Raw genomic sequence first — 27374 nt, forward strand, 5'->3', positions numbered from 1 at the left:
TTATATATAAAAAAGAAAAGTAAATTTGCGCGTGTTTATTTACCTCTTCTATATATATTTCAATGTTATATATTAATAGTTCTTCAGCTTTCTATTTTCTATTATATTATAAAATTTGCATATTTTTGTAATGATAAAATATGAAATTTATTTATTAGTGTACTATTAGTATTATATTATATTTATATTATATATAAAATGAAAGCATTTTCTATTTAAAAATATTTCATTTATAGCTCATATTTTTTATAATAAATTAATGAAAATGGATTCATTTTATATTATTAAAAAATGGAACAATAACGTGCAATATTTTTACATTGCAAATTATTGCTCTTGTGTGTCTACTGTAATTACATTGTTTGTTTTTTTTTCTTTTTTTCAACTCTCAACTCTAATCCTATCTACGGTGGCGCGTGCTCTACAAAAACCCAAACTACCAAAAATACCAATACTACCAAAAAAAATTGTACATTCGACTCCAACCACCAACCAAATACGACACCATATGATGTACGAAACAACGAAATGGACCTGACTACTTACTGACCGATACTGTACTGGATACGAACGTTATATTTTATTTTATCGTATTGTTTTGTATGTAATGGTTTTGTAATTATAGACATCACAACTGTGCTTTTAGTAGACAACCAAAAACTAAATAAAGACATTAACGCTAGAAACGGTAGATATTTAAACGTAAAGCCCGTAATTGGTCTATTGACTTCGACGGCCAGAACTTTTATCCAAGATGGAGTTACTACTGAATATGCAACTGAAATACTCGGTACGACACTCGACAATGGCCGAGTTTACGCTCAGTTACTTACAAAATCCTCTTTGGTTTTGTATAATAAACCAGCTGATCAAGTTCAAGAGTCGACCAAAAGGACAAGATTGCCGTTTGAGATGAACAATAGAAACAGGTGGAATTTGGAAGAAAGTCTCAGCGAATTAGATGTGGATCGTTACGTTGTGAAAAACACTGATTATGTATCGCCTAAAGAAGGGATGTTCACAGTTTTTGCTAGTAAGCCTTCGAAAGAATATTACTCTACAGTTTGGAATCCGATATCTAAACTTGAAGCTCAGACTGAAGAAGTCACCGAAGAACAGACCGAAAGCAATAGAGTTCAAGGCTTGAAAGAGATTCCCAGGGTGTCAGAGTTCGATTCGTTCAACTTTTTAGATCCGTTGCCCGCGGCGAGAGAAAGAAAGATTTCATCTTACAACAACGTTAATATAGAAATTAAAGACGACGAGAGAAACAATAAAGCAATTAACTTTAAAAATGACAACGCAGACAACAACGTTACGCCTGTCAAAAAACCTAAATCTAAAATTGAGCCTGCAAAGATAAAGCCTAATATTAATTTACCGACTTTCACAGTGAAAAACGAATTCTCTCCGATATTTTATTATATTGATAACGTAGAGTCAAAGACGGAGAAGTCTAATTCTAAACCTAATTATTTAAAAAATGCTAAGAAACTTTTCGGTCATAAAGATGAACAGAAACCGCTGAAGACGTTCACGTATTATGGTTTTGCCAACTTCACGACGATCGTCGGAGATACGGTCATCGTATTTTCGCCGAGCACTGCTAGTGAATTCGTAAGAGAAGGTCAGAACGATATCACGCCTTCAGCGAAACCAGAAGTACTTCCAAATGTCGCAACCAAGGTTAAAACTTTCCTTTCGTCCGACTTGGACATGGTCACAAAAACTATGTTCGGCCACCATTTAAACATGGAAACAGCTTTACCGACTTTTGTAATGAATACTCCAGACGCGGCAAGGTCGAGCAAAGCCCTAATCAACGATCAGAAGAATCTGAAGAGCGTCTTGTACGAAAAACCCATGGAAGAGCAAGAACAGACGCTAAATAACGACGATAAATTCAGCCGAGTCATAGCTAGTCTCAAAGAAGGTTTGTTTAATCGACAAAAACAGCAATTTACGCTCAGCAAGGACGCCATTCAACCTTCAGAAACTTCTTATAGCACCATACTTCGCACTCATGCCACCGAAAATATTCAAATAGACGAAACAATATCGGATGGTAACTTTTTCACAATAACACCCACTGAACCGTTATCAAATCTGAAACCGACTTCCGTTCAAGAAACGACGGAAGGCGATGAAGAAACAGCTGTGACGGATAAAAATATTTCTACAATCCCAGATGAAATTATCACTGAATTCAGTCCCACGACAGAGAGCGATGAAACTTCTCCTTTCACCGAAGATACATTATCGACGCCAAACGCAGAAGAATCTGAGGATGAATCTGATAATAACGAAGAAGAAGAAAGTCATTCAGAAGACGCCACGTGTACTGGTGCAATCATTCCGGTTTCGACAATGACAACAGCCTATAAGACTTTCACATACTTAACGACATATTTCATACCATTGGAAGGCACGGAAACAACTACATCTATAAAATCTCACGAAGTCGTATCTTCCGAATCCGGCTATTTAACAAATCTGGTTTGTAAAACGGAAGAGACTGTAGAAATAACACCGACGGCGGTTACAGAAATTGATATAATACCGACTAAGACATATGAAGATGAAATTAAGGCTGAAGAAAAAGAAGTTACTGAAGCGAATCTACCTGTTCTGACAACTACACCGAAAATTGAAACAACCACGGAAGAAATAACTACCGAAAAATCTGAAACTACCACTAATAAACAAGATGATGTCACAGATAATAGAATCAACCTTGACGATAAGACAACCGTAGACTTCCCAACAACGGAGCACGTAATATCAACGAGCGAATCTCATATGGAAATGTCGGTGACGACTGAGGAATCTACAACTCCTCTGAATATTAAAAATAACGTCGAAACAACGACTGAATCTAAAGAAGATTTAGAAACTAACACACCAGACGCAGAAGAGGGAGAAATCGATCTAATATTCAAAACTCTATACACAACTTATACTTATTTCACGACTTACTTCCAAGGTACTACGTCGACGGTTACTAGTAAAAAATCAGTAGTTACTAACGTTATCACATCGACTTTAGATATCTCAGAAATAGATCCATCTATCTTCAACGCGATAGAATCTAGTGATTATCTTTTCAAGGCTACACAAAGAGAAGAATTGGGAGAAATTCAACCGACTAGTGTAGGTATCGGTAGGCCAACTAAATCCTTCTCTTTAAATAGCCTAATAGATTTGGTTCAACACAGACAAGTCATAGATTCAGTTCAAAATGATCCGATGTTAGATTCTATAATTTCAACGCCCGTTTTGGAAGATATTATCTTAGACGATATTAAAACTGATTCAGTTAAAACATTCTATACAACGTATACATTCTTCACCACTTTATACGTAGATCAGGATATTAATATTTGCAGTAGAAGTGAAATTTACACGAATTATGTGGGACCTAGTACTCTAATACCGACTAAAACTAGTGATATGAAACAATTACAGACCAACTCGAATGAGATTGACTTTAAAAATTGTAGAAAAGTAACTGCAGATCAGATCAAAAAACCTGAGGAAGATAAAGAAGATGATTTAGAAACTGGGTTATCAAAGCCTAAATATCATATTTATACGTCTATTGATAGACCTAATAAAAATGGCAAATCAGAAAAGATTCAAGAGGAGTCTAATGAGATCGTATTAAATAATGGCGATAGTATGTTAGTCACCGATATTAAAAGCAGTTCATCTAAAGGCGAACACCAAATCATAGATAATTCGGTTATCGAAGACCAGGTCAGTTCCGAGAGCAACATAGATGAGATAATGCCCTCTCCCACTTTGCTTCTGCAAACTAGTTTTACGACATTCACTTACTTTACGACGATGTACATCGGCAAAGATTCGAGCAAAGTTAAGAGCCGCCTCGAAACAGTTACTAACGTAGTTACCGAGACTTTAGATCCGAAAAATGTGGATGTGGAAGAGACTAATTTACCCATAACTTATTACACTACTTTCACGTATTGGACCACTCTGTACAAAGACAAAACGACGACGATCACGAGCAGAGAGGACATTATATCGAATGTGGTCACGCCGATTGTGCAACTATCTACTGCGAATCCAATTGACACCAGTCCAATCGAAGTATCTACCGTTCAGATAGCGGCCACGACCAAAGAAGTAATTGATGATGAAATTAAACCATCCAGTACAGTGGACGATCTCTTGGTCGACGATGGAAAAGCTACTTTCTTCACTACGTATACATATTTTACCACTTATTACGTGGGCAACACTTCGGAGCTGAGAAGCAGTTTAGAGACAGTGACCAACGTGGTAGATAACACGATGGATTTATTAGAAGAGAATCAAATAGGCAGAGCCGTAGGAAAGCAATCCCCGGCGGATAATTTATTCGATACCAACGAAAAACCGTCGATTAAAACCACTAAAGTGCCCGATGAAATTATTCCAACTAAAGTGAGCGAGAATGGAATTGTGGCTACGCAGCTAGCAGGAACTTATACGGAAAACGCCGTGCCTCCGACGACACAAGAACCGGAAAAAAAGATCTTATTCTCCCAAGTGGCAATTATAACGGGCGATTCTACTATTATAACAAGCGGCCAAAATAAAAGCACTACTTCAACGACTAAATCGGACGATGATTTAATCATCACAACGCCGGGTACAACGGTGATCGAAGGATCCGTTACTGAGCCGACTACGCCCCAAGATGAAGATCAATATGAAAGTGAAGATGATGAAGATGAAGATTCGGAGGATGAGAATAATACTAGGAAGAAATCTAGGCTGACGTTTTCGACAAGGAAGCGAACTTTCACGCCCGTTATAAGACCATTCGCGTCTAGGAACAGACCTACATTTAGTCCGAAACGAGTATCTTTAACCAGTGGCGCAACTACTATTACTAGATCTGATTTTACACCCACCATTACAGCAACTCCTGCTTTGAAATCGGCTAAATCTACGGGATTCGGCGGAGGAAGAAAACAATCTATTTCTGTATATCCGGGGGGACAAACGGGAGGAGGAAGGAGATTCTCGCGCGTTAGTAGTAGTGTATCACCAACTTCATCTTCAAGTCAACGCGGTTTTGGAAGAGGAAGATCGACTGATGCTCAGCCAGTGAATGCTAGAAGAGGAGGTTTTAGAACAAGTTCTGTAAGACCCAATATTGACGCTTCTAGTAGAGCTCAACCGGCTAGGATAAGACCATCGCTTTCTTCTCGTTATAGAGGAACTAAACAAACCACTACTCCGGCATTAAACAATGAAGAAGAATCTGCTGTAACTGAAGCTTCAGCTTCTGGCGAAGAAGTCGAAGCTTCTACTCAATCTTCAGATAGTGAATCAGGGGTGAGAAAAACAAACAATCCGCTATTGCGATTCAGACGCCCTCCTTTCACAAGAGCGCCTAATTCACCCACAACACCTCGACCAGTCACTCAAACGACTCCAAGACGCGGATCTTTCAATAGAAACAGAGCATCAGCTACAACTACAACGCAAAGAACTACGCAAAGAACAACACAAAATCCATTATTTGCATTGAGAAATCGACAGAGACCAAATTCTCTATTCCCGCCGCGAGGTTTGATCAATAAGCCAGAACCACAGCCAGAAGAAGAGAACAATGCGGATCAAAATGTAGATAACGAAGACATTCAAGATCTCGATGAAGATGATTTAGACGAAGAAGATTCAGAATATGAATCATCTGATATTTTAGAAACGAACGTATCTACTACTACTACCGCGGCGCCTAAAAGAATAATAAACAGACCTGTAATTAAACCGTTTACTTTCAAGCGAAGGGCGAAACGTCAAGTGACCGATTATGGAACAAGGAGACAGTTTTCTAATTTTAGAAGACCTTCATCTAAAGCAACTACAACGACTGAAAAAGAAGAAGAAATAGTAACGGTACCTACTGTTAGATCTAGATCGCAATTTCGTTATTCTTCGAGAAGTACTACGAGTACTACAAGAGCGCCTACGACAAGTAACGCCAGACAACCGTTTATTTTGAGGCGAGATGGTAAAGAAACGATTAGTGTCACTCACAGACCGACTTTCAGGACAAGGTCATCCAGACCTAAGCCTACCACTTCATCTAATTTGCGGCTATCCGCACCAAGATTGAAGACGACATCTCAACCAGAACCGAAAAGAACAACTAGCAGAAACACCGCAAGAACGCGCACTACAAGTAGATCTAGAAATACGTCTAGATTCAGAGGCACCACTAACGATATCGTAGATAATAATTATATTAATCAAATACCAAACGATGGTAAGCTAACGATTACGCACAAACTTCCGATCGAAGTTACCATTCCCGTGGTAAACGGTAAATTAACCGAGTATAAAAACGTTTTGACCGCTAAACCCAGCATCGAAGTTCTTCAACCGAATCAATATAGCACGACGAAAAACGCTTTCGGCAGTCAATATATTGTATTGGTGTCTGAATCTTCTGAACCGGCTGAAAATGGAGCAACGAAAGTGATTCAGTTCATCTTGCATGAAACGCCAACTACGAGCGTTATCTTCACTCCTACGACGATAAGAGGAAGGAAGACTTCTTTCTCTCATATTATTCCGAGCACAGTATATGACGTAGAAAGAGTTACGTCAACAATTCAGCCGCAGATTAACTCCAATGTGCCTTTAGCTAATATTCTATTATCGCAATTATTATTGGGTAATATAGGAATGCCACAACCGATCAATCCACTGCTTGCTTTGCAAGGTCAACAAGGTCCACCACCGTCACCTACAACCGAATATAAAATTAGAACCACCACTTATGTCACTACAGTGACAGACGCTAAATCGACAGTACTTCCCATCACATTCAGAGGAAAAGAGATCTTAACAACGATAATAGATTCTTCTGTGGATGTTATAACTGCCACGGAATTCATCACGGAAACGGTAGTTGTGACACCCACTGCCGTCTTACCGAACCAAAATCAAAATCAATTAAACTCATTGTTGCTACTTCTCCAACAACCGCAATTCCAGCAACAACCGCAACAGACAGTAACAGTAAATCCTCTATTAGGTTTAAATCCCGATTTAAACTTGCTTCAAAACGCTCAACCCTTATACAACAACGATTTGCTCAACTCTCCCAAGCCGGAAGTTTTAGATATAAAAGACCCTGAAGACTATCTATCAGATTATATAGAAGAAGATATAACACAAGCGCCAAAGAGATCGCCTAGAAGAAAAATCAAAGCACAAAAACCAGCTCCTGCTCAATCAACCAGCGTCATCACGTTATACGTATCAGGTAGAACGCCCGGTGAATTCAGCACTGTCTTATCCACAATAATAGTCGATGAGACTCAAAACATCCAGAAAAGAGAGGCCATATATCCCAAAGAGTATTTAAATCAAAATTCAGAAATTTTGATGGGATCCCAATCAGACATGATGCTGGATGACTTCCTCATGCCCGCCATGAACGACATGGAGCTAAACAGCATAAGTCAAGGAGAGACTCAAAGTCTCGAAAGCATAGTGGGAGAAGTGAGTAAATACATGTTTGCCGAAAGTACAAGTTCGATCTTAGAAACGGCTAAATCAGACCCCACGGTCGTCTACGTAATTAAGGGTAGCGAAGTTGATGAAATGACTGGTAGATAAAATACAATATAATAATATAATCAGATCAGATGCAAAACAATTAATATTACATGCCTTTGATCTATCAAAATTATATTATTATATGTAATAAATAAATTATTTTATGTATAATGTAAGTATATATTAAAATGCCAACGTCAATGTAAATTATATGAAATGTGTAAGTGTTATTATTACGCATGAAAATAATTCTAGATTAATCGTTAATCTTTTAATTTTTATCGAATAAAACGTGTATTTATGTATAACGTTCAGGGTGACCATATGACGTAGACTCGAGTGGAACTGTGTATAGAATATATGTGTAAGTCTAGTTACATTACAAAACCATTAATTTTATTGTACCATATTTTTTATTAATTTTTCAATGCTAATAAAATGTATTGTAATGTATGAAAATCTTTTATTTATTGACCTATTATCATAATTTACAACAAACGATTTCAACTGACCGACTAATGACGGCGATTTACTGACAATATAATGACGCGCTGATATGGTGAAACCTCTCATCTATATATGTCCAACCAATCCGATGGATGGGTGTTCCCGATTTTCCCAAATTATGGTAAAATGTCCCATAAAATAGGTGAGTTGCACACTTAAATAATAACTGTGGAAGCGGTGGACTTTTGTATAATATATTATATTATAAAGTTGAAAAATATATAAGTATGTGACGTTTAGATTTAATATCAGATATTTTTTTAAATGTATTTATGCCAAAATATAAAGAAAATGGTCGACTAGGTTAGTCACATGGTGAACTTTTTCTTTACATAGATTATTTATTTTCATGATACCAATAGTTGTTATCTAGATCTAATAAATTTAGTTAAATTTTTACTCAATTTTCTAATTTTTAAATCGTATCGCTTTGTATGAACAGTGTATAAATAATACATGTAAACAAAAGAAATATATTTAATTATAATTAATTAAAATTAAAATAGAGTTGGCACGATGATTTTCGAGCCTCCGTTAATGTATTCTTTTGTTGTCGACCAAATATAAAACAAGATGGCCGACAGTACCATGACAACAGCTTTAAATAATTATTATTTATTAACAAAATTTTGAACTACGCGACAATAATTTTCATTAATTCGTCATTTTACTGAATATAAATAATCAGATTGCAAATTAACTAGGTGTGTTATAACTATGAAAATTAAATACATACATAATGTGTTGAGGATTAGATGAATACTTTGATTAAACAAGATAAACAATCTTCGTAATCAAATCTTCAAATTTTGAATTGTCGACGGGTTCCGAGGGCGAAAAGTGAGTTTTTCCTTTTAAAATACATAAACATTATCATTGCTGTCGATTTAATGCACATTAGATTTGACTATACTAGGTACGTTTTAAACGTGAACATGTAATATATACTTAGTACGTATGAAGATTGAGGTTAATGTCCATCAAACCATATTTATTGATATTTGTGGATACTATCTTTTACGACGATCGCGTGACAATGCAGACGATAAATTAAAACCATTATTGCAGGAAAAAAGTATATGTATATAAACATTATGACGTTTTTAAAATAAATAAATATCTGATATTGATTTTAGGCGTTATATACAATAAATATAATATAATAGAAAAACATTTTTTAATATTGTATAATTTGCACGTGTGTAGATTTCACTCCAATTTTTTCATTCGGAGAATCGTCTTGGCATCCCGTGCAAGCGAGAGGTTTTTTCGAAGAGGGATTCCCTAACGATAGATCTGAGCCGAGGCAGCGCCACAATCTGGCCACCAGGATCATGTCCAATGGCGTCGAAGTAATCGTAGCCAACGACAAAGAAGTCAATCCGGCCTTGGACACCAAAATGAAACTGATGAGGATAATGACGCAAGAAAACGAAAAGATAACCCTAGCTCCTTCCACGCTCAAGAACAACGTAAGGATGACCGTCGCTCTGGATAATCAGGTAATATTGATTTTGATACGACACCAATCTTCCAACACCGAGGTTAAAACTATATCAATATGCACACATAGGCACGTAAAAATCAAAGCACACCCTTCACCCAACCAAACCCAAGACAACAATCGTTGCTGTCTTCGTCGATGTCGACCAATTTCGAACCATACGCTTACCACCATCAAAACACTGAAGTACGACCCCTCCAACACAGGCACAATTACGTGATCAAAACGTGTTACACCACGTTCACGTATTTGACGACCACCGTGCAGAAGATGAGGACGTTAGTGTCCACTTACGAGACTGTTGTGTCGACCATAACCACGGAGCCGATTGAACTATCGAGCTCCTCTGTTATGGTCGAAGTGCAGCCGACGCAAGTAAGATTTGATTTGAGGTATTCCTTTGGAACTGGTGGAAACCCTATGGAAGCGGTAGAAGCTTGCCCCCTACCTAATACCACATTTAAATTATGAAATATGCACCTTGTATTTTTATAAGCATTACATACACTGCTTTACCCTTGTCTATATGAACCTTTTATAAAAATAAATATAAATAAATGTTTACTAATTATAGAATATGTTTTAGGCGCAACTTTTCCAAGCTACGAAGACAATGAGTACGCCGATCTTACAACCAAAAATTGAGAAGAGAATCGATGAGCTGCATTCAAACTATGATCTTGATGTAATCCAGCCGTCTGAAACGACTCATAGCTGCTCCATGACTTCATGTCCATGCACAGTGACTTTAACGGAATCGTTGAAGGATAATTTAAAAACTAAATTAATCGAAAATATAAACGACGATGATGTACCGTTACAGTTGAAGCGTTCTCCGATGAAACCGACCAAATATTCTTCAACCATCGTAGATATCGCACCGACTGTCTTACAAGACTACAAGCACAAGAACAAAGCGGAACTAAATAAGCCAACAACTCAACCGTCAGATAAAATCGTGCAAAAATACACAGAGATCATTAGCGAAGTTTTTAATGAACCGTCTAAGAAGAACGACAAAAACAAACTCCCAGCAACTGAATTAGAAAAAAATAGTAATAAAAGAAACGCTACAAAAGTAGACGATAAAAATAAAAATAAAGAACCGATTAAAATCAATAAGAACAAGTTTGAAGTCGCGGATCTTTTCAAATTAGGCATTAAAAGATTAGCACCTATGATTCAAAAGATGACCGGCGATCTGATCAAACAACAGAACAAAACTACGACAACCATAAGACCTGCAACTAAAATAACACCATACATTGTAAACAAGCGACATGATATAACAGCCATAGCAAATGATCAGAAACCAAGCGGTAGCGGACAATTTCCGATTTATATTCCAGTCGATGAGAAGGACATTGAAGCAGCTGAATCGCAAAATATATATTATAACTCAACACTTCAGCAAAGTTTAGCTTGGAATGCTCAAACAGTCAAAAACTCGAGAAATAATCTTATATTCAGCAAATCAATCCACGAGAGTCCATTGGTAAATGGAGGAATTCCAATCAGTCCTGGTGAGATAATCACAGCTAATTCGGACGTGATTGTTGGTAAGCCGGCAGATGGTGGTCCAAATATTAGACACATCAATACATCAAATAATAATAATAATAATAATAAAGCACCACCGCCAAATTACTACGCTGATAGTCATATACAATCGTCTAATGTGCAAGACGTGAGAGCTAAACCTCCACCGAGAGAACATGGCATCAAACAAATACCATTCATTAGAGAAGATGACACGTATGATCTACGACCTCCTATGTTAGCGATACCGAGACCTCCGCAAATTCCACATGAAAATAAAAATCACCAAGGAATAGAATCTTTCAATCAGCAACACGAAAATAAACATCATCAAGGTCCACCGCCTGGAAAACATTTTAATGCACCACCACAACTACACGAAAATAAACATCATCAAGGTCCACCGCATGGAAAACCTTTTAATTCGCAATCACCGCCGCATGAAAATAAGCACCATCAAGGTCCACCGCCTGGAAAAACTTTCAATACACAAACACACGAAAATAAACATCATCAAGGTTCACCCTCTAATATTCAGTTCAATCAACCGCCTCGCGATAACCAAAACCATCAAAATCTGATACATCCAGGAATGGGCTTCAGTCACGAGAATCAAAATCATCATGGATCACCTCCAGGAATGGCATCTTTCAATTCTCAAATTCAACAACACAAACAGCATCAACAAGAACAATCCAGACCTCACAGCGTCTTTGTTGATCACGTGGGCGGTTCAATACATTCGAGCGAATCAATATTGGAAAATCACGGAAGACCTGCTTTCTTAGATTATATTCCAGCCTTAGACTCTCCTGGTACGTATCAAAACTACGTAAAAAACAATCTGATCACTCGCAAGACTCACGACGATCAAGCGAATCAGCAGAATATATTGGATAAGAATAAAGTATTCACATTAAAATCGCATCAAGACAATAAAGCAGCACAAACACAATTCAGTAAAGTGCGAGAGACTGTATTCGATCAAAAAAGTTCAGCTAAACCATTTTTAGTTGATATTCAACCCTCTAGAGTTGCCAATGTAATCATACCACATGGTAGCACTACAGCGCTTATATTTGCAGGATCTTCTGAACCACATAAAAACGGAGAATATATAGACGATCCTTTGCCTTATCAAGAACCGGGATATTTTGGTAGTTTCAGTATCGACGCTCCACATCTTACGTCAGTACACGTTGGAGGAACTATACCTCTTAGTAACACACAAATCAATGAAAAACCTCCCCAAAGCGTTCGTAAAAATCCTGAACCGCATATAATAAATCACGGAATTTCTGGGTTAAATAAAGACGTGCATCTTCCACCTGGACAAAGATGGAAATATGAAGAATCTAGTAATAAGCCGAGCATGTTCCAAGTACCACCCAAACTACCTCCTCCGATCAGTAATCAAGAATCGAATATACGCTTTGGACCTCATTTTGCAGTAAAAAATCCAAATATGGAATTCGGATCAAATCCTAATGTTCCACCGCCAATCAGAAATCAAGTTTTTAATAAAAATAACATTAGAACCACAACTGAAGATTATGAATCAGATCTAGCTGTTCCTCCTCCGCCGCCAACAGTTCAAGTCAAATTTGAATCTAACGTTGGCGTATTGAACTCAAATATTAATAAATTTAAGAATGAAAATTTCAATCGCCATAATGAAAATGGTCCACCTAAAATAACGTCTGAAGTATATTTTGCTTCATCCACTTCGCAGAAAGGAAAACCGATCAATATAAATATTCAAAACAATCAAAATTTCAATAATAAGCATCCGACTCATCAACATCATGAACAACAATCTCAAAGTCACTTTGAAAACAGTAAGTTTGTCAATACATACGATGGTGGTCTCGTGACATTGAATGCTGGAACTAGAGTCAATATACCTAATGTTCCAAATCCAGGACCTCCGCCTCCTAATTTCAATATTAAACCAAATCCTAGTTTGAATAATAATTATAATGTTCCACAAGGAGGCGGATTGATTACATTGAACGCTGGAGCTAGTGTCTTTAATCCTAATCTGCCAGAACAAACCATTTCAGGAACTAGTATTCCTCAGCAATCTAACACAATTACGAAATTCAACTCGCAGAGTGGCGAATCAACAGGCATACCGATCGGTACTAACTTCGCCATTAAAGTAGAACCTCAACTCATCAATGAATATTCAAATTCGAATCCTAGTGGAGCTTCTACAATTTTCAAACCGCAAGATAAAGGTCCTGAGATCATCATAGGCGGTAATAGCTGGAAAGTGAAAATAGACAATGATGAAAAAGTGAATGGAATTCCTGACTCTGTTTTAAATAGCAATCAGAAAGTTCACGTTGTGCATTCTAGGCCTTATGTCGAGCAAGATCAAACCAAAAAGGAAGAAAGGAACGCTAGTAGCGTAATAAACAGTCATGCAAATTTCCCAGTGATGAAAGATCACGCGCCTAGTTTGAGCATGTTCGGTCAAATCACGAACGTAGGTCCAAACGGAGACAGCGTAATGTTTGGACCTGCCGATGGAAGAGAAGAAGCTAAACGTCCATCTCCATTAGACACGTATAAAAATTACTATGAAAATAGAAATAATAGTATACAACAACGCCCGGTTGTGTTGCATTCATCTTCAGTTCAAGAAGTATCAATCCAGCATCATTCTGGAGAGCAGTATCAAAATCAACCTGTTAAATTCTCTAACAAATTACCCAACGTCAAGATCGAGAGTACCACGCATAAAATTATACCTCTAACCTTCAATTACGAAGGTGAGAGATACGGCGCTATCAATAACAACGTCCAGTTCGGTCAAAAGATACAATCGGCTGGCATGCCTCCCACAAATTACAATTGGCACGAATCCAGGCCAATTCTACCGCCGAAAGACAAGCAGCAGCCTTCTGGTTTCCTGAGTCAATTTATGACTCCTCCGCCCACTTTGACCACACCGTCGTATAATCCGGCCTACATACCGACAAATTATAACAGCAATCGTCAGCCGGTGTATAACATACCTACTAAAAACGTTTACGAAGTCACTAAGCCTACTCCCAAACCGGTACTGAATACCACAAAGTATGCTACGACTCAAAACAATTATTACATATCGACCAACGATTATAAAACTATCGACGAAAGCGATTATAACCAAAGAGAACCGGGAGAATACACACAAGGATCTGCTAAAGTACCAGTACGATCATCGACGCCTCATACGTTAACGAACGAAGTTACAGTAAATTTCAGACCGTACAAAAACGCAACGCAACGACCATCAGAGCTTTTGATCAGTTCAGGAAATGAATACGTACACTTTAATATAGATCAGAAGAAAACATCATTTAACGCTGATCATAATATAGGCAGTCAAACTGAAAGACCGTTCGGTCAGAATAGATATCGAGAAACGACACAAACGACTCTCAGTGTGCCTCATTTCAGTCAACTGCCCCCAAGACCCTTCTCTGCTTCAGAACACAACCAACAGATCAATACTAACTATAATTTAGAAATAAATAAGCCAAGGCCCTTCCAGAAAAAGCCTTTAGAAGACAAATTAATTTTGAACATCGGAGAAGTTCCAGCTAAGCCTCAAACTACTACTATGACTGAAAAACCAACGCAAACGACAACTCAAAAGCTAAGACCGCAGCTATCTATAAAGCAAAACACTTTAACGTTCAAAAACGAAATAGACAAGATAATAACTTCATCTGTCAACCTGTCGACTAATAAACCATTCAAGGTTGTAAACATCACTACAGAAAAGACAACGACTCTTCCTACCTTCACTATAGATACATCGAAGAAAGTTAACGACTCTACAGTGATTACTAATATGTCACCGCCGCATAATTTCAAGCCTACGTCCAGCGACAATGAGGCCATATTAGGAATGAGTCCACCGCCGAAAGTATCAACTAAACCTACGATTCAAGGCGAAATATCAACTTACAGACCCGGTCATAACACAATGAAGAATCCGTACAAGCGTCCTGCGGATTATTACAGAATAACAGCGAGACCTTTCACTAGATATACGACTCCTTCCAGTCCGAATCCGAACAGATACAAGGTGACATCCGGTACGACAATTACGAGAATAGCTTATCCGTCAAGATCTACGATAACGGCTTGGAAAAACAGAGGAGAGTCTAAATTCTCGACTAGCAAACAGAATCAATATTCAAAGACGCAGTCTGTGATAAATACGACTCCGCTAGCAACAGTCGGATCTGATATAATGCATCCGGATGTGTATCCGGAAGAAACTGTGGGTATGAATATTGCGTCTACGCTTTACACAGAGCAGAACATCATTCCAGATAAAGTACGGAAACCTATTGTGTATTCTACCATTGTACATTCAAGTCATACGCAATCGCCGATAGTTAGTAAACCTTCGCCGATCGATCTACCGCCGTTGATACAAGCATCTGAAAATTATTACAATGAAAACACATTCAGAAAGACAGAGACACTCATAATAGCACCTACGATCAAACATGAAGACGTATCAAAGAAGCCTATTAAAACACTCATCCATAAACTCCCCATCCAAACCATTCCAACTTCACAGAACATATTGGAGAATGAAGTAACGGTTAAACCCATACATCACGCCGGTAATGAGATCAGACAATCGGATGAGGATATAAAGAATCTCCAACCGACTATCGCCATTACGTTCACGACTACCATCGCTCAACCGCCTTCCACGGTGATGACAACCAGATTTGTCACACTGACTCATACGCTAACTGTGACACAGACTCAAACCAGTGTTGTGACTCCAGAAGTAGGATCTACGACTGAAACGGTCGTCTTGACCAACACGCATACTTCAACTGTGGTCGACGTTGTGACAGAAATTCATACGCTGGTTCAACCGACGACTATTGTCCAGACAATCACGAAGCACATACCAATCACGACTTCTAAACCGTCGTTAGAAACAAAGTATCCCAAATACACGATAGAACCGACTCGAGTGAGAGAGCGCCCTATGCAAACTAAGGAGATAATCAAATTGGACGATGTTTCGTTGACTTCTGACGAAGAAGATTTGATCATAGCTCCTGGAAACGCTTCTGATATATTGACCAATGAGAAAACGCATCAAGAAGATAATGATACGTTCTTCGTAGTTATGAATAAATCGCAGAGCGGAGGATCTGCGCCTACTATCAATACAGTGATTGATGACTTGGACTCTGAAGAACCAACAAGGAACGAAGAAGTCGGAAATGATGGAGTATCACACGTACTATTGGGAGAGATACTGCTAGCAGGTTCTCCGTATTTGGAAACGTCCCACGTTGTCAATCCTACAGGTTAGATTATTTTAAATTATTACCAATAAAAATAACTATAATGCATATATATACAATTAAAAAAGTATAAGTGTTTGAAAATGTAATATATTATATCATTCTATAATTTTTAACATAAATCAATTTATCTTATATTCCTAATAAATATAAATTACATTTATTTTCTAGGCGTTACATATGGAAAAGAATGCCAACCTGATTGCAAAGCCTCCAAGAACGAGAGATGTCAAAGAATGCACGGAATCATGAAGTGCGTGTGCAGACCCGGTTTCGCTAGAATGTTCCCAGACAGACCTTGCAAACGTAATTTAATTAATTTCACATAAATAACATAATCATTTAGTCTAATCCTAATCCTAAATTACGAAATGTTTCCAACAGCAACTTATACATATTCAATGAAAATGGCTCTAAGCCGGTACGGACACGAAAGACTGTTTTACCAAGACGCTTTCGCCGATCAAAACTCTAAAGAATTCCAAGATTTAGCCTTTGCGGCTCACGAGGGCATCAACAGGATGGTCATGCAGTCAGATCTTAGAGACGTGTATCATGGAGTGCACATTAATGGATTCCAGCCGGTCAAGATACCGACTCCGGAAGGTGTCAACATGAACGGAGTATTGAACGACTTCTACGTTCAGGTATTTATATTATTGCTCTACTTTAACGCATTTGCCCTCCGCCTCCAAACGTATTGCGTCATACTTAAGTTTATTAATTACTCAGCATAACGAAGTGGCGTAATTAAGCAATTATAATTTAAAACCTTTTCCAAGATGTTTTATAAACATAAAAGAAAACCACGTTAAAATCGATTAATTTTCTTATAAGATAATCAAGGACAAACATATCTTATGATCATAAAAAAAAACACTTTTTCTTAGTGATTTAAGACATAAGATTCGTTTGAAAAACTGAGACTTTTGATATAATCACATTGTAAAACTACTTTGAAAAAGTATGCAAAAAGTCATATTATCATTTAAAAATTAAATACTGGATTGTATTTTTATTTTGCTTCGTCTTATACATATTATGTAACATAATATCTTGTCAATGCACCTTATTTTCATCTTCACACACAACTGCAAGCTGTTTCTACGACCTCTTCATAGCTGAATGCAAAATCCCCGGCTCGATTGCTTTGAATTTTCCATCAATATTGTTCTTCATCTCAATTTCTAAACTAAAAAAAAAAGTTATTTTTGTTATTAGTTATATTGTTCAACAATTTGAACAACGTTCACGTACAGTTATGTTATTGTTTGCCTGAAGTCCTATCTTCTTATCTGCATACGAAGGATCTAATCTAATAATAGTTAAAGGGCAACGTGAAGAGAGAAGCGGCTGCTTATTCGTCTACTCCGTTTGTTGTTGGTCCTCTTGGTTTCAAGTTTGTACAAGCTCAGTGAGTCCAAGCTGAAGTGTTTTGAGCGAAAAATATCATTTGGGCCCTGTGTATACGCATTTATACACACGGCCAAAATTAGGTGATTTTGTTTTCGTCCACTTATGAATAACTAGGGGATGTAATGTGTCTGACCGTTGTGATATTTTAAACTAAATTTAAAAATATTTTACAATTACATTAATAATTTACATTGGTATGATACACTTACATTTCCTATTACTAGACAAATATTTACTAAAAAAATATAAAGCAGTTGGAATTAAAAGTAAAATATATTTTGACAATCAAACAATTATCTGGTCACTGTTTTAAACAGGCTCGAGCAAGTTTGGAACGCTATTGTGATGCATTTTAGTATAAAAAAATATATAAAATACATAAAGTTCTGTTGATTCAATATATAATAACCAACTAGCTTGCCGTCTATTGTCACATACGGTCTGCACCATTGAAATTTTATGGTAGGATCGGCCGGTATAGCAAATCTCTAGGAAACTGCTGGCATACATGGCTTAACATTATACGTACCTAATACGTATTGTTTCTCACGCTCAGTGCGTCAATTTAACTAAAAACTTTTATAGTTCCACTGTTTTGAATAAGCTAATGTACACTGTGGATTTTATAAGTGGTCTAATTGATAAACCTTTTAGATACATCTGGAGCTGTGAAGTCAGAGGAACGCGCTGACCAATGGAAATTTTGGCAGTTGCATCATATTTTCCGGATACGACCTGTGTTGTAGTTGTTTCTGAAATAGACAAATCATAGGCAATATCATTTAATAGATAAATTACTTGATAAAAATGACTCGTGATTTTTGATTAAAAATAATAAAGCGCTGATGCCCAAAATAAAAATAATATAAATAAGTTTGTTTCATCGTAAATTTTGCATTACATATTTCCTTGTCTTTATTATTAGAATCCGAACGAAAAATAAATTAATATATATTACCAAAAAAGTTATTTAATTTTTAAGTAGTAAAGTTATTTTTGTCTTATCCTGTACAACTAAAAAAATAAACACTAAATGAAAGCTTGTTCCATTAATGCATTAAAAATAATTACATAATACATTATTAAGAGCCTAAATTAAACATTTTAATGACCTTATTTTTTCTATGGCGTTAAATGTTTATGGTTTGAGAATCAAAATCCGATTAAAGGATATAAAAATTCTATAGATTTTGTTATATTATCTTTGGGGATATATTAAAAATATTTTCTAAGCTGAGAATTATCGAAAAAAATATAACATCTGTTGCAATTAATTAAAAATGAAGAAAAAAATAGAAGAGAACGTTAAGAGAAGAAATTAAATATTTAATATCATAAAATCAGTATGGGTAACATATTCTTTAATCAAGATTCTGGAAAAATTATTTATTAACTTTCCAGTAAACTTCTCTGGATCTTGAAACTCTTCTGTACTATTCTCCATATTCATTTTTAGACCATGAGAAATGTAGGGTAATATTCCTGTCCATGTTATTGTCTATGTATTTTTTGTCTAATAAGCAATTTTGTAAGTACTTGGTGGCATTGTTAAGATGTTAATCACTACTTTATACTCTTTCTAGCAAAAATGATATAAAATGCTATGAAACTATCTTATAATTGTTTTATAATATGCCCATAAAATCATTGAATCAGCTAATTGGAATAATTCTATATTGATCATTTTTTATAGGTACTGAATATAATCTACCGGTCTGTTGAGTAATGCCTGAAAAATGCGACCTTGCTCAGTGATCGAGAGCGGGTGTACATGTATAAATTTATTTTCTGGTTAACCCCAGCGTCTACGTTATTTAACAATCTGATTTTATATTACATATTTTGGTTTGGTGTTGTATATTATATAAACATCAGCGATGACTATGGTAATAAATCGCATTTATAAGTTTGCCAACTTATGCTACTTAAACTATATATTTACTGGATCATATGATCATTGAGAAAAAATAAAACTTCCCTTTAGATTAGGGGCTTTAGCCACATCGAGTCATTAATTTTAATATACTTACTCAAAATTGTATACATAAACTTTAATATACATGTACACATTTTAGCTATCCGACAATGCACATGAGACAAGATTGAAAGAAGTCATCGAGAAGTATCTGAGACACAACAATTACAGTTTGGGCGGCACAGATGTGTATGCAGCCGGCGAATTAATGGAAAAGTTGCAAGTTGGAGGTGCGTTTTACGTTTATATAATATTTATACTTTCACCTTTCAATATTAAACGTGTTTATTTTATAGACTTCAATGAATGCATGAGCGTTCAATTCCACGACTGTTCCGAACACGCCGAATGCTTTAATTTGAGAGCAACTTACACGTGCAGCTGTAAAGAAGGATACGCAGATTTGAGCGTCAATTCTTTGTATCCTGGACGTATATGTTCAGGTAAGGCATTTTTATAAAACAATATATATATATACATGTAATTGACTAATGATTTAAAAAAACAGCTGAACCCGTTGGATGTGAGAAATGTAATTATCACGGAACATGCTATACGAGAGATGATTCTAAAGTATTGTGCGAATGCTTCCAGTGGTACGCTGGAGAAAGCTGTTATGTAAATCTGAAAGGTATTATATTTTAATAAATTTACATAATTTAATTCATTAACAAGCACTATTATTATTAATGTGATGATTTGTTGTAGTAATATTGATATCATTGGCAACACTAGGAGCTATTCTGTTGCTTTTGCTATTGATGTGCATCATAACTACTTGTGCTAGAAAACGGAGGCCCAGGAGTTCTACTAGATCTCAAGCACCTCCGACAGTAATTAGCTCTTGTATTGGAAATCTTCCGGCAATGCATCAAGTAAGTTATTTGTAAAAACAATATGCTTTACATAGTCAGTGGTACAGTAATTTCCTCTTTAATTTCTAAACACAAATAAAAAAAGCTTTTATTGTATTCGTTATTGGTATTTTACTGCCTTCGGGTGTTGTATGATTTGTGATAAATCATTGTTTTTAGTCCTCACAAATGTTTTAAAATTATCGTCTTGAAAAAGTAGCACTACTGTATATTATATAGAAGCCATAAAAATATATACATATGTTCAATATTGATTCTATTGTAAATGACATATATGTACAACTTCAACTTCATACCCTAGAAACAATAACAAAAATGGTATATAATTTATAAATGGTTAATAATTTTATTACGAACAAAGTAATAAGCTTAGATCAATTTTTAATTCATCTCCTTCAAAGTACTCTTTGGCTAGCGGCTGGAAGCTAACAAGTGACAACTTGTTCAAACTTGACACTGACTATCTCAACGGATCAGGCTATTAAATGAATTTAGCGGGAGCAGTCGCTGCTATAACAATTCATTTACCGTACTTTTTGATTACACCTCGTATATGTACATCTCTTTTAAAGTTTCTATATATATATATATATATATATATATATATATATATATATATATATATATATATATATATATATATATATATATATATATATATATATATATATATCACAAGGGAACTAATTGCATTATTCGATATGAGCGACTATATATAATATAAGATTCCTTCAAGTTCCGCCAATAAAAATTCCGTAACATTTTGATTCAATATAGTTAATAAATTTACAGATAAAATACGACTATTTAATGTACATTTTATATTTAAGGGTGTAATGCAATCATCTAAAATGCACGCTACAATAGATAAGAGAGCTTTGATTCAAGAAAGAGGCAATGATTCAGGCGGAGAAGGAAGTAGTATACACAACGTTTCATTACCGTATATACCAGTTAAAGTACGATACATTGAACCATTATGTATTTATTTAATAACAAGATAACTACTAACATATTGTGAAAATTACAGAAAATATCTCAATCTTCACACAAACAAAACAAGAAGATGTCACTTTCTGATGACGCTTCGTCACGCGAGAAGAAGCCGTTCACTCTAATGATTCCAAGAGCTAAATATCATCCACCGCCAAACACTTCAGCTTTGATGATGGCCAATGAAAGGTATTTTATATATATATATATATTCAATGTAATTATTTATGTATGTACAGTTGTGAGCTAATGCTCTCTAGTTTTATAGCATTTGGCTCTCCTTATAATAATGTATCAGAATAATAATATATTAATAAATAATAACATATTAATTATCACGACAGAGACAACAACGGTGGCAATAAGAGAAAATCTAGCGGTGAAAGTAGTAACGAAACTAAACTATTAAGTTATTTAGATGCCGGTCCAGGCAATGACAATGTACGTACTAAATTAAACACTCAATACCCTCATAAATGTCATATTTTATTATAATACACAATATTTATAGATGTCCAGAAGAAAGCCAAGTAACGAGTCGTCGTCGTACAGTATGAACAAACCGATTCCACAGAAATACTCGACTGGTATTATTAAATAATATTATTGTAACCGTATAAATACAATGTAATAATACATTTTATGTAATTATAGGTGCTTTGATATCAGCCGGTTTTAAAGTATCTACTACAGTTATGGGAGGAATCGATCATGACTCGTGTCTCAAAGAAATTCCTGACGATGGGTCGTCGATTGACAAAAATACTTTACCAACATTGGACATGCAATCGCAGTTCAATTCATTAAGAAAAGCTTACAGGTATAATATAAACAAATGTGTATATAAAATATACGATTGAAAGATTGTTTTAATCAAATATATCATCACAACTAAAGTAGCTTCAATTTCAGTCAAGAGGATATTAGTGATTGGACTGATGCGGAGAGGAGAATAGGAGAATTGTAAGTATATTATATATTATATATTTCGAGAGAGAGGATTAGATATTGTTGTCACTCGTCCGTGAGCTGAAACGGAGTGTTACGTGGTAATTCGAATTCTGACCGATGAATTTTGCTATGTTATAATTCTACTAAACTTCAGTTAGAATTTTTTTAATATATACAATTGTTGATCCCCTTTTCTGACTATAATACTTTAAAAGTGACCTGATAATTATTTTTTATTTTAAATCTTCCGTTGCCATATGATAGATTTTAGCCTAATGATTTACAACTGTATAAACACAATCAACAACGCCTCAACTAGTATTTTGCTGATTCAGGAGTACAACTTGGGCTGCTCTTACTCCTGTTTATCAATGACATTTATTTATGTATTTTAAATTGTATGTATGAGAGGCGTTAGCCCAATGCGCTACAGCGGGGTAAATGCAATCAATAATTACTTAATAAATAGTGAGACACTAGACTGAAATTTAAGTCTGTATCAATGACATCTATATTATTAATTAAAAACTATTATTACAGCTTACAATTATCTCGGTTTTATTTTAATTATTCGTCGCGATATCTATACGTGAGATTACAAAAATCTAAGAAAGCCTAATCTGTGATGAACACGGCACTATTTTCGTACATAAGATTTTTTAGAATATGTTATATTGCACCGAAATATAAAAATTAGTAATAAAACCATTGAATTGCTGTTGTTTCTTCTCACAACGATTAGTCAGGTTCGTCAACTAGTAACAGTAACATTTCTAATTTCTCTAAATTTTTTAAAAATATAGAAAGGAGTAATGATAAGTATATCGAACGTATATCCGAAATGGCTAGATTTCATAGTGACTCTGTTAAAAGAAACGGAGATAGTTTGCATCTCTAAACTGCAATATATGTATATGTATACTTTTCCTTGTTGTGTTTTTTTCGTAAAAAATACAGTTAAAATATTAATTTATCATGTCTTTCAGGACAATGTCTGAAGCTCGTTCCTTCGACGGAACTTTAGTAAAGCCATCGACAAAACTTATTAGAAGTACGACTGGCTCTAATAAATCATCAGCTCATTATACACAACATGTAAGAATATTAACACAATTTACTCAATCAACATATATAATAGTATACATATTTATTTATTAATTATTATTTCTTATTCAGGAGGCTAATACAATGGCGGAACGTGATTTAGGATCCACGTTCTTACTGCCTCATGTACATCTATACAAACCCGACTTGGTAATTATTAATACTAAATATTATAAGTATTATATTTTTATCTAATTTTCTATTAATTTCATTACAGGGTAGCGACGTCTCTGAATTTGATTCGCTGTAAACGTTTTCAACTTTGAAGAAGCACAAAGGACACAAAAATGTATTAATTAATAGCAGATTTTTAACCTAGTCAAGCGTTCAAAAGAAACACAGCAACATGATATATTGTTAAATCATTCTACAAAGACAATCTATAATATAATAATTATTGCATTTACCATGGTGATGATGATATAAATTAATTGTTTTAATAAACTTTATTCAAACAGTATGTGCGTATATATTATGTATTTGTATGTGTGCGCGAATGTATAAATGTATTTATTTATAAAGTTGTGAGCGTGTTAACGTCATTTTGTTGACTAGATGAATAGTATTATTTATTTATTTATTATTATATTACAAAATAAGGATTGCCATACTATTGTATTTTATAATGTTGTATAATATTATTTATTATATTTATTTTCAATTTTATTAAATTTTATAAAACGCTTTAAAATAAAGTTTATTTAAATCAGATACATATGTATTTTATTTACCTGGTGAAGACAATATTTTATAATAACTTAGAATAGTAATAACCCAATAAAAATAATCAAATTTAAAGGTTATAAATCAACGATAACTAAATTATAATGTAAAAGCTAAACTTTTCCTTTCAAAAATCTTGTTTTATATGCTAATTTTATTTTTAAGAAAATTTTCTGTTTTTTTTTACGAAATATTTAAAAATCATATCTAATTGCATTTGTATTATAAACTTGTATAATATGTATCATAGTTTATATGTTAGTGTATCATAGTATAATAAATAATATGAAACCTTATTGGGGTAAAAACAATGACAGACCCAAAACGATTTATAAAATTGCAAAAATTCTCGAACAGTGAGCTCTGGCGTCTTGAAATTAGCACAGCTTTTGGTCAACGCAACTATTTTAGTCACCAGCCTAAGAACAGAGAGCGTATGTTGAAATATTTCATTTTGGCATTTGGCATGGACTCGCGATGATTTAAACAAATATTTGGACTAATGATAAACCAATACTGCAGAGCCAAATCTAACGAATCCGGGTAGTACTTAATCGGAGAAGGACATAGCTAGAAAATCTATGTCACCCGATATAAGATCCATGCTTCGCCCAAGATGATGACTCCAATATTGAAAGATGACACATCAGGAAAAGGCGCGATACACAAGCCCTACAATATCCCAAAGTCAAGTACCGTGTTTAATTCCGTCAACAACATATATTCGCTTACATACAGCACCGTATCTTTAAACGTTTACTATAAAGTATGTATTTTAGTTCCAATATAAAATTGCACCCGAAAAAAGTATTATATGGACCTATTTATATATGTAATATTTATTATGGCCAAAACTTGGCGGTACTCTGGTAAAACTGGCGTGACGGCGGGACATTCTTTTGGTGGACTTCAACAGATAGACAACGACGGTGATGCCTCGTCAACCGTTCACTTTCATAAATGGCATGTAAACTAAACTATATCTCAATAAAATACTACTGCAACGGCTCAATCTGTGTCTATTTGCCACCAGTCATCTTCTGTCTGCTAAAATCTCAATGCAATTCCCTTCACTTGTGACTTATTTATTATTATGGTTAGAGTTAATGTAACCAGATGTACTGATTTCCAAAATTACCTATTTTTTGAGCTCACGTAGCAATTTCGGAGATGGCCTTTGAACAAAATTTTCGAAATAACATTTTTTTAAACTCCCGCTCCTTCTCAAACAAACATTTCCGTAATTACCTTTTTAGGTCCCATAGCAATTTGTCCTTTTTTGTCCTCCTCCTCAAACAAATATTTCCTAGTTGACCATTTTATTTTTAGTGTTCTCCATTGATATATTAAGAATCTGGTCACTTTATTAGGGTGAGTCGAATCTGCTTGAAGCGAAAAGGCAAATCGCTCATGATCTACGTAGTCCTGTCAGATCTATAATAAAAAATACACACATTTTATCTTTTTATAAAATGTGCTAGTCAGTCATTATCTAAACTGCGGTTTAATTCCTTCATAACTAACTGCGTTCTAGTAGTTATGTTGAATAAAATTTCTCAGTAGCATAATATGGCTATCAACCTTATTAATTCACATATATTCAAAGAATTGAATAACTACTAACTTATACAAGGTGACCAAATTTTTAAAATATCAAAGGACTCTAAAAAATGCCATTTCTGATTTTTTTTGTTTATCTAATGATGTTGTGGGGGTTAAAAAAAATCACCTCGGACAAAGGACAAGAATCATCCTCAAAGGAGGACGTCTGGTCACCCTTACTTATTTATTTCATTAATCCATTATATTGTAAAGTAAAATTAATGTGCGGCAAGTACATAAGCTGAGAATTAGATTTCATGACTTTTGTATTAATTGGCACAAGTATTGCTCGTTGTTGCATGTTTCGCAACTATCAAATTGTGTTTCATAAACAATTTAGAACAGCATATAATTTCACTAACGTCTATCAGATAAATAATATTTTCACTAGTAGAAATATATATCTACCGGTGAAAATGTATTCGGATATGATTTTACTGAAATGACATACCTTGAAAAATATTTTCAAGATTGTCAGTGGTTTTGATTTCATTAAAATTCATAGTATTTCATTATTTTTTAACCAAATTCAAGGGGGGGGGACAAATGCCCTCACCTGCCCCACCGAAGACATCCCTGGATCTAAGCCTGTCACTCTAGCAAGTGCACAAGTCGACTAGAAAGTTCCGGAAAGGTGTCAGTCCATTGCAGTAGTAAAATTATATTTATATTAGTGAAAATATAACTTCATAAAAAATACACATTTAGAGAAACATATACATTAGATACTTAAGACAATTGCTTTACCAGACAAAATAATTTAAATACTTACTTATCTCCATATTCTTAAATGATGCAGCAGAACATACTGTAAAAATGTCATATCGTTCAAGTGTAACATTTGCGAGTATTTGTTAAGACAACCAGGACAAACTGAAAAATATAAGACAAAATGTTGCAGACAAAATCAAAACCAGTCTTTATAATTTACCTTGAATCCAATTAGTTTTTTCGTATATATTTCTTAATTAAACGTATTTCGGCTTACTTATTAAATTCAATAAGATCATTGCAGCTCTATATCTATAAATACTTTCGGTGGATATTCTAAATTCTCAGTATTATTTAAATATTTTAACTTGTAATTTTCCTTGTCATGTTTTTCATATGATTAATATAATGAAGTTTCATAATCAAAATTGCATACAGTGTGATTTAGTTGCTCCCATTTTAACTCTTCTTACGAGATACTTTTAAGAACTGCTAGTGATTCGCATTGTACTTCATAAATTTCAGTCAATGCTTTAAAATACTGCTTAGTT

General features: G+C 34.9%; 1 protein-coding gene across 5 annotated transcripts in view; it reads left to right on the top strand.

Moving 5' to 3' along the window:
* The window catches only part of LOC148230626 (uncharacterized), a 75651-nt gene extending 51576 nt beyond the window's left edge, over window positions 1–24075 (top strand). Inside the window, exons 4-21 of one of the 5 annotated variants that reach the window (XM_088194273.1) lie at window positions 9298–9593; window positions 9665–9970; window positions 10182–16476; window positions 16645–16779; window positions 16858–17120; window positions 19965–20094; window positions 20161–20307; window positions 20373–20495; window positions 20573–20739; window positions 21570–21698; window positions 21770–21921; window positions 22077–22173; window positions 22244–22319; window positions 22387–22552; window positions 22630–22695; window positions 23670–23778; window positions 23860–23937; window positions 24005–24075. In XM_088194273.1, coding sequence (XP_088050399.1) covers window positions 9298–9593; window positions 9665–9970; window positions 10182–16476; window positions 16645–16779; window positions 16858–17120; window positions 19965–20094; window positions 20161–20307; window positions 20373–20495; window positions 20573–20739; window positions 21570–21698; window positions 21770–21921; window positions 22077–22173; window positions 22244–22319; window positions 22387–22552; window positions 22630–22695; window positions 23670–23778; window positions 23860–23937; window positions 24005–24037 — 8768 coding nt within the window. In that variant the 3' untranslated portion in view covers window positions 24038–24075. Of the gene's footprint in view, window positions 1–625; window positions 8038–9297; window positions 9594–9664; window positions 9971–10181; window positions 16477–16644; window positions 16780–16857; window positions 17121–19964; window positions 20095–20160; window positions 20308–20372; window positions 20496–20572; window positions 20740–21569; window positions 21699–21769; window positions 21922–22076; window positions 22174–22243; window positions 22320–22386; window positions 22553–22629; window positions 22696–23669; window positions 23779–23859; window positions 23938–24004 lie in introns of those variants that run through there. The other 4 variants (XM_088194274.1, XM_088194275.1, XM_088194276.1 and 1 more) reach the window with 4 other exon arrangements.
* The last annotated feature ends 3299 nt before the right edge of the window (window positions 24076–27374 follow it).

The sequence above is a fragment of the Plectrocnemia conspersa genome, unplaced genomic scaffold (assembly GCF_051122295.1).
Source record: "Plectrocnemia conspersa isolate PC_06_02 unplaced genomic scaffold, ASM5112229v1 ptg000010l, whole genome shotgun sequence".
Lineage (NCBI taxonomy): Eukaryota > Metazoa > Arthropoda > Insecta > Trichoptera > Polycentropodidae > Plectrocnemia > Plectrocnemia conspersa.